Raw genomic sequence first — 8,503 nt, 5'->3', positions numbered from 1 at the left:
GTTAATTTCGAGCCGTCTAAGCTTTCCACGAAAAAACACGCCGTAATTTCATAAAGAAGTTGAGCTGAGTACAGTAAAGGAAGGAGGCGTGGCCACTTCTCCTGCCTTAACTGTTCGAAGGGACTGACGGAGGGAGTTCAGATCACATTTAGAGCTCAAGGAAGAAGGAAATAACTAATGAGAACACAGCTGGCTGTTTTTGAATGACCTACAGGTAAGAGGACATATTATTTATTTAGGACAACTCAAACATTTATATATATATACACATATATATTTTTAACACTAGAGCAACACCATCAATAATAACAATATTAATAATGATAAAAAATAATAATGTAAAGATATTCTATGTTCGGTATCTTTTTGCATGTACAAATGAGCCATGTACATTTTTTCTGTTTTTACACGGGCCATCTATTTTTGACGTTAACATTTATTTTTGTCTTTGGATTCTGTTTCGACTCATCTGATTTATCTGTGTATGCATACACGTACTCTAAAACTCCCTTACTATCACGTATCAGATAAGACTATGGTTAACCAAACAGATGACAGATCTTAACAATCAGAGTTCTGCAGAACTGTAGTTGTCTTTCCACTTGGGGAGGAAATCCCGGAGAAAATGTCTATTTATATCCTACTTACTCACCTATCAAAGTTGCTTACTGTGTAAGCAAACAAAGATGCTCTTGTACACATTTGCAGTTGCTGTTAAGTTATATTTTTTCCATAGAAGCCTGGTACAGCTACACTTCCAGATATAATGGTGTGGTGGAAAGATGTTTTATGTAGAGAGGTGGGCTGTTATGTGAGGATGGTGCGGTTGAAGTGTGCTGGCATGGCTTCAGTGTCAAAACAAAAACTTCCCTGTGTTATTTTTTCCTGTTATAAAAGATAAAGAAGAGGGAAGTACTTCTTTGGAGCTGAGTCATGCTAGATTGGGATTACCATGTGATATAGTGTCACACAGCTTTTTGCCAAATTAAGAGGCAAACAAGGTCACACTGCACATCTGGTTTTCTTCGGTAAAGTGACTCATGTTTCATCACTAAAGAATCTCAGCATCTGGTAATAATCCCTTTTTTCATCCTCAGATCTCAATGGACTGGGCCCTTATTATAGTTTTACAAGTGTTATTTCAGCCCTCTCTCTCAGGTGGGTGGTAAATACATTTTTTGGATATGTAGAAGCAAAGTCAGAACAATAACTACATATTTGACACGTGAGGCACTTACAGCTGCAGAGTGAGATTATGTAAAAAGTATAAGATGCTTGTAAACATTTTAAGACTGGAGTGTTTACCTTCATCTTGGCATTATTTTGTGTCATTTCCGTGCAGTCTTATTCACTGTTGAGGCAGAGCAAAGCATGTATACGTCAGAGTTTGGAGAAAGTGTCGTGATGGGCTGCAAGTTCAACCCTAAACCCTCCTATCCTCATCCTGACCTGAACGTGACCTGGCACTGGATCAACTCTGACTCCGTTCAGGACGTGATCCGGCTGGATAATGGCGTGCCGCGCTCGGAATCTCCAAAGTATCGGGGACGAGTGCAGCTTCTGACCGAGGAGCTGGCGGAAGGCTGGGCTAAGCTGAAGGTAATTCCTGGCACTGAGCTACTCAGACTTACATAACACATGTTGGACGGCTTACCACTTAATTCCTACTAACTTTACTCCGAGCATTAAGCTTGTTTAAACTTGCCAGCTCTTCTTCATCTTTTTAAAAATTACTCTCAACAGGTTTAAATTCCCTAGAAAGTGCCACAGGATAACTTTACTGGAACTTTACAGGGGTGTATACTCATAAAATGACTAAGTCTGTTTAATTTTTTATATTATAGTACAGAATAAAACCCTAATAAGAGAGGCAGAGGGAGGGATAGAGCTGAAAAGTTTTCCATTTTGGTTTCTTTAAGAGGGCATAACAGAGGACTCTTGTTCTTTTGTCACTTTACAGATGTCCAGTCTTAGAATCAGTGACGCCGGGAAGTACCAGTGTGTGGTTCATTCAGCGGATGGAGCCGACTATAAAACTATAGCCTTGTCTGTTGAAGGTGAGAAGTACATGTGTTGCAGTGTAGGCCTGTTACTTTTCTTTTCTGAAGATTTCACAAGCATTGTTCTGGGAATGGTCTCGTAACTGCCAAAGCGCATGGTCATTTCTGGCCAGTTAAAGTTTCACTCAAACTGAAAATGAAATAAAGACCACTATTAGTCAATTTTGTAAAAAAAAAAAAAAAAAAGAGAGAAAAGAAAAAAGAAAACAATCTTTGACAAACTCAGCACATGCTGTTATCAATCTTGTGTTACAATAGAACGTCATTTTCTTCCCTAGCATCTTATAAATCAGTGACCAAACACATTGAGAGGGCAGCAACAGGTGATGAGGTCCTGATAACCTGCCAGTCTGAGGGATACCCTAAGTCAACGGTTGAATGGCAGAATGGAAACCTGAAGACACTCAATCCCAACACCACTGCTGAATCAACACCAGACCAGATTTTTAGAATCACCAGCCAGATAAAAGTCAGCTCATCAGAAAAAAACAACTACACCTGTAAATTTACAAAAGACGGCAGCTCTGCAACAATTTATATTCCAGGTAAGCGTTCGTTTCCAGTCTTGAAATGGTACATGGTATTTACATGTCCTCCTGCGTGTGCATGAGAGTTAGATGCAGCTTATAGCTGTGCCTTTGAGATCAAAAGGAGGGCTTCCTTTCAGGAAGGCGTTGCAGAAGTGGATTTCTTCCAAAACAATACTCACAATATTTAACAGGAAGGGGGATGTAACATAATCCCAGCTTTTCCAGGTGGGAATCATCCAGCTGTACTGTGTGCCTCCTTTAAAAAAAAGGAGAGAAAAGGCTCCAACATTACATACTGTGCCTGTTTAACTGATCAGAAAGTGAAATAGATTTTTTTTAAACAGTCCCCAAAAGAGCAGACGACACTAAAGTTTAAGTGAAGCTCTAAATGTTCAAAGCTACCACAGGAAATATGTTCTCATAACCTGTGTTCCTGTCATCACCAACTTCCTGTTATGATTAGAATTTTGATTTGTACATGTTGGCTTTTATCCCCACCCTACATCAAACTGCAGAGACTTAGATATGTAGATATGATTCCCCCACTTTTTCCACCGCTTTCCTGGAATTCAAAGACCCTCCCATGTGTTTCTGTGAAGCCGGTGGGTGGTGTGTGTCTGGTGTGTGGATGTAGGTGCGTAGCAAATCTTCAAATGTGAGACTTTTCCGTGTCTGCATGTAGGGTGCTCATTGTTTTCACACCAATATGGAAAAAATATATATTTAATCATAACACGTATCGAAACCGTTTCACTTTTAATTTGCTTTGCGTGTGTCATATTTATTTCTTTGATGAAAAACTAGCCACATTTTCCCATGCGGTATTTCCCACAGGAAGCTTTATTGTAAGTCATATTGTAATGATAAACACAAAAGGGTTTAATGATGATCCTGTTGAGGGAAATGAGAAATATATTTTAATTCATTTCTTATACATATAAAATGTTCAATGCTAGAGTAAGAGAAATGTATTTTTAATACAAGAACAAATAAATAAATACATAAAATATGTGAAAGAAGATATTTTTATGTGATCATATCTGCCATTGCACCAGCATAACGAGGCACTATAGCTGCCATAAGGTTTTGTCCTTGACCAGCAAAGGGGAAGTTTGTGGTTATATGCCTTTGGTATGTTTGGTTATTTCCAGAGCGGCTAAAATTGCTAAAGCATAGATATTACCATGAAATACTAATCCCACAATGTTTTGACTCTTTTCACAGATGAAATACCACTTAGTCCTGCAAAAAGTGATGCTGTCATCATTATACTGTGCATAGCAGTGATAGTGGCATTCGTCTCTGTCGGAGTGGTCACCTATCGACGACGAAAAGGTAACCAATCAGTCCCTCAGTTCAGCACAGACAGGAATATCACATATCCTGTGTCGTGCTGCAGACAGAAATGTTGGTTTCAAACAAAATGATGGGTAACAATTTAGTGAGGTGTTAAAATACCACAGATAGCAGCAGTTATCTTGAATAATGGGCTTAGATAAAAACAGTTATCTCAAACAATGGATACTTTGCAAGATATTTAAGAAACAAATTCAAAATGAAAGCCAGTCATCTTGCAAAACCTGTAATACAACATGTAGGTGATCTTAATGCAAACCTGCATTTCCCTTTGCCACAAAAACAGACAAAGTATTTAACACCTCGCTGCAAATGCTCGCTCTGGTTTCATTTTAAACATTCAGTAAAACTGCATAAAATGTGCAACGACAGAGCTGACATCGGCTAAATGATTTTAACTTTAATGCCCAAGAAAAACCAAAACTTTGTTGTTGGTCTTGTGCCAAACAGCTCACAGACAATCTGAATTCATTACTCAGCACTGCAAAACGTATCTTTCCTGTGTCAAAGGCTGCGCAGCTCTGACTGGGAAAAAAAAGAAAAGAAAACAACACATGCATACTCCCGGGAACACTGGTGACACTGTAGGTCATGTAAAAGAGGAAGCATCTGTGAACGTTTCAGGAGGTTCTTGTCCGATTTGTTCTATAATGCTTGTGATTTGAACAAAACTTTGCTGGAAATTCTTTAGCATGTGACCTGCAGTGTTTTTTTTTCTTTTTCGTGTGACCATGACTTAGCTTTTTACATTCTACTGCGTTTCGCAACTATCAGACCAGACCGGCTAGATTGTGGGAAACACCCAGTGTGGTTTTGGTTTATCTACAAGGGGAATTCAAAGCTAATTGTAAACGCATGGGTGATTTTTTCAGCACGAGTTTATATTATTGTTCACACACCTCACTCAAGTTCACTGGAAAACTTATTAAACATATTTTCACATATGAATGTGTAAAAATGACGTTTTACTTACAGATAGATCAGGAAACTGTCACACAGTTATCAGGAAGGCATGGATCTTTATTGTGGTGCTTTCAAGAGCATATGATAATATTGGACATTTTGAGGAATAATTGAAACTTCAAAGCCAAAATATTAGAATCAGAATCACAGAGACTTTATTAATCCCAGAGGGAAATTGAGTGATCATATCTGCCATTGCACCAAGCACTGATTTAAAATAAAGTGTAGAAACAGACATATCGATACAAAAATATAGAGAAATACAGAGATATAGGTATAAATATACGTACCTATTTTAGCAAATATAAGATCAATTAAAGAATGTATAATTCAAAACAAACCAAACCCAACAACCTCCATACATTCAGTGTATCAGTGCTTAAAGACTACATCACCTGCTGTACCAGTACGTTGCATTAAAGTGCACTTTTTTGTTACAGGGTCCCACAATCACAGCACTCACAGCACCAGGAACCTCCTGGAAAGACCTGCTTCTACCGCTGCTTCCCGTGAGTTCAGTGGTTATGTTTTTATTGCTGTTTTGCTGTTGAATTTCTACACTGGTTATAAATAAAACTGAGTTCTTCAGTGTTTTTCTTTTTATCTTACTGTCCTCCGTGTTGTCATATTTCTAACAATGCTGTTCCGTCCTGTCAGGTCTGAGAAGTTATGACGACAACTATGAGAACGAGATAGCTCCTTGTAATGAAGGTAGGTAGCTTATCAAGTTGAGAAATATAGTTTACAGGATTTATGTGCCACTGAAAGATTATCTGAAAAGAAAGACCTGCAGGATATTTCACATCTTCAGCAAATGACTGACTGGACTTCTTTTTGTCTCCAGGCGACGTTGAGGAAAATCTGGGGTTGAATGTGAAAACGCATTACTCAGAAAGCTTTCTCAGTGCAGAGCGAAGGAATCAATGCACCACTTTCAGTGCGGAGGAGCTGCCTCGCAGACTGCAAAACAAGTGAGTCATAAATACATGCGTCCAAAATGATTGGGAAATAGACGACTATGCATTTATCCGATATCATTTCCCGTACACGCAGCCTTAAAAAAAAAATTGTTCTTCTTTCCAGAAAATCGCCTTGAATGAATCCTCTTTTCGTTTACTTGCAACCACCCAGCATTGTGCAGAGCTGTGTGTGGCGTGCTACATGAAGTCATCTCAATTAGTGTTCTATTAGGTAGTGGTCCTTGTTAGCAGTAACACCATCCTCTATGAATCTACAGTAATGGATAGCACATTTAAAAAATAATGAGGTTATTGTATTTTTAGGGGTTATTAATCAGAATCAGAATACTTTATTGATCCCTGGGGGAAATTATTTTTTGTTACAGTGCTCCATTATAAACCAACATTAAGACAAGACAGACAATACACTAACTAAGAATAGTACAATCTATACGTGTATATATACATACATAAGTCACTCATAAAGACAAGTTTATGGTCACAATTAATTTACTGTGTGGACTTCAACTAAATTTGTGTTGTATATTCAGCCACAGCCTTCGATTACTTACAGATTTAACTTAATGAAACTATATAATGCTGGGTTTAAACACAGTTCCTGTGACAGCTAAAAACTTTTTATAATACACAAAAGGGAATGACCATGGCATGGCAAGGCTTTTGTTTTCTTTTTTTTGTTCCTACATTTGTGTTTGCGAACAGTACTTCTGCCTATTTAATGCTAATTTATGATAGTTGACTGACATTGTCATGGCTATCGGTTTATCCAAGGCAGCAGTTGCGAAATCAGTGAGCGAGCTTGTGAAGCTCAGCTCAAGAACATTTTTTGAATGCACTGATAGCTACAGTACATGACGATGTATCGCAGTAAAGTTTTTAAATGCAAACGTTGTTATGCAGAAGTCACTGTGAGGTAAAGTAAAAGTAATCTGTAATAAGCCCAGGATCTCGAAAAAGAACTTAAACCTCACAGCCACACCATGCTCTAAATTTGTTTGGGGTTTTGTTGACTTCACAATCTCGACTTTGCTTTTTTTATTTTCAGTGAAGGCCACCCTGTGAATCTTCCTGCTTTACTCCCGGGTCCTGGTGAGACATTTTTCCTTGAGGGACTTCCCGGAAGCGGGAAAACAACTGTAGCCCACATCCTGATCTCATCCTGGACTGAATGGCCCACAGATTCCCTTTCCAACTTCCTCGACCTCAGCGCACTTCATCTTCTCTTATATGTTGACTGCAGCTCCGTGAAAGACGACTTGTTTCAGGAGATAACAACTCAGCTTTCACTCACCAAAAATATATCAACAGAAAAGTTGAGAACTCTTTTAATCACATCTGGCAAGGCTCTGCTTTTGTTGGACAGCTACAAAGAAGGAAACCAATATTTCGACGACTCATTAAGGAAGTTTCTAAGTGAACGAACAGGTTGCAGGGTGCTGGTCACGGCCAGCCCAGGACACTGCCCCGTGCTCAGGCAAACGGTTGGGAATGAAGGAGTTCGAAAGCTTCAAGTACAACCTGCAAAGTACTGAGTTTAAAAATAATATTGTGACCAAAAAAAAAACACTGTACATGAGTTAGATTTTTAACAAATGAGGCAAGAGTTTTGTGTGTGTGTGTGTGTGTGTGTGTGTGTGTGTGTGTGTGTGTGTGTGTGTGTGTGTGTGTGTGAGAGAGAGAGAGAGAGAGAGAGAGAGATAGGCATTTAGATTTTTTATAAGCCCAGATATGCTGCAGAATGTATGTACTGCATGATGATGTGTATTCAAAGTGATGCTTGGGAAGTTATAGACGTGCAACAAATTATAATTTTGTATTCTTTGTTGTCTTGTTTGTCACTTTCATTACTGTGCAATATGTTTTTTCAAAATTCTTTTAGAGAAAGTACATCATTGTTACTGGAAAAGCTGCATAGTGAAAGCAGTGATAAGAAACTGGTGTTTGCAGAATCTATGAACGCGGCAATTAAAATCTCCTTTTTCAATACATGTAACAGTTCAGATACAGCAGTGGTTTCTGTTTTAGCTCAGTGTGTGTGCATGAAAAAGAGAAAGGTCATAGTTAAGGCATCAGCTAGACTGCAATCAAAGCAGCAACAGCTTCTCTCTGGTGTCAAGAGTAAGAGGAAGTGACACTTTGAGTGTTCCTGACAAGAGATCATTTATGCCAGTAACATTTAATTTAAAAAAAAGAAAGGGTCTTTTTTTAAATTCTTTTTTAAAAATTTTTGTAGGTTCTTCATTTTGTGGAAAAGCTAGCATGTTTACAAAATTTCAAATGGCATCGAGCCAGTAACTTCTCTCAGCCCTGATCTGTTGCACTGGTCGACATCATCTTTTACTAAACTCGATTGTGCGCTTTTTCGCTACGGCTGGTGACTTTACATGATCTCAAAAAGTCCTGAGTCAGCAGTAAACAGCATGTTGTTGTTTCGTTTATCAAATGCACAAAAAGCGATGAACGTTTGTGTGGTAAATAGAGAAGTGAAAGAAAACATGCTTTAAATAAGAGAATGATATCCAAATAATGTGGCTTACTGTAGTTTACAGTCACACACGTGATGTGCGATTAACACTGCAACAAAACAGACGGGGAAATATTCCACCAAAGTAGT

General features: G+C 38.5%; 1 protein-coding gene across 1 annotated transcript; it reads left to right on the top strand.

Moving 5' to 3' along the window:
* LOC113025841 (coxsackievirus and adenovirus receptor homolog) lies at positions 1-7,877 on the top strand. Its single transcript, XM_026174033.2, has 10 exons — positions 1-214; positions 1,098-1,158; positions 1,343-1,599; positions 1,961-2,057; positions 2,339-2,605; positions 3,815-3,925; positions 5,350-5,418; positions 5,567-5,620; positions 5,754-5,880; positions 6,935-7,877. Exons 2-10 carry the CDS (start codon positions 1,104-1,106, stop codon positions 7,419-7,421), a joined length of 1,524 nt encoding a protein of 507 aa, XP_026029818.2. The 5' UTR covers positions 1-214; positions 1,098-1,103; the 3' UTR covers positions 7,422-7,877.
* Positions 7,878-8,503: the final 626 nt, after the last annotated feature.

The sequence above is a fragment of the Astatotilapia calliptera genome, chromosome 7 (genome assembly GCF_964374335.1).
Source record: "Astatotilapia calliptera chromosome 7, fAstCal68.1, whole genome shotgun sequence".
NCBI classification, from domain to species: Eukaryota; Metazoa; Chordata; class Actinopteri; order Cichliformes; family Cichlidae; genus Astatotilapia; species Astatotilapia calliptera.
The sequence above is the reverse complement of the archived record's forward strand: the minus strand, read 5'-3'. Positions and strand labels throughout refer to the sequence as shown.

What these genes read in the sequence shown, in the direction of transcription:
- LOC113025841 (XM_026174033.2), top strand. Translation starts at nt 1,104, where the DNA reads ATGGACTGGGCCCTTATTATAGTTTTACAAGTGTTATTTCAGCCCTCT. An exon ending in CACCTATCGACGACGAAAAG is followed by an intron (nt 3,926 to 5,349) that starts GTAACCAATCAG and finishes TTTTTGTTACAG; the next exon opens with GGTCCCACAATCACAGCACT. An exon ending in GATAGCTCCTTGTAATGAAG is followed by an intron (nt 5,621 to 5,753) that starts GTAGGTAGCTTA and finishes TTTTGTCTCCAG; the next exon opens with GCGACGTTGAGGAAAATCTG.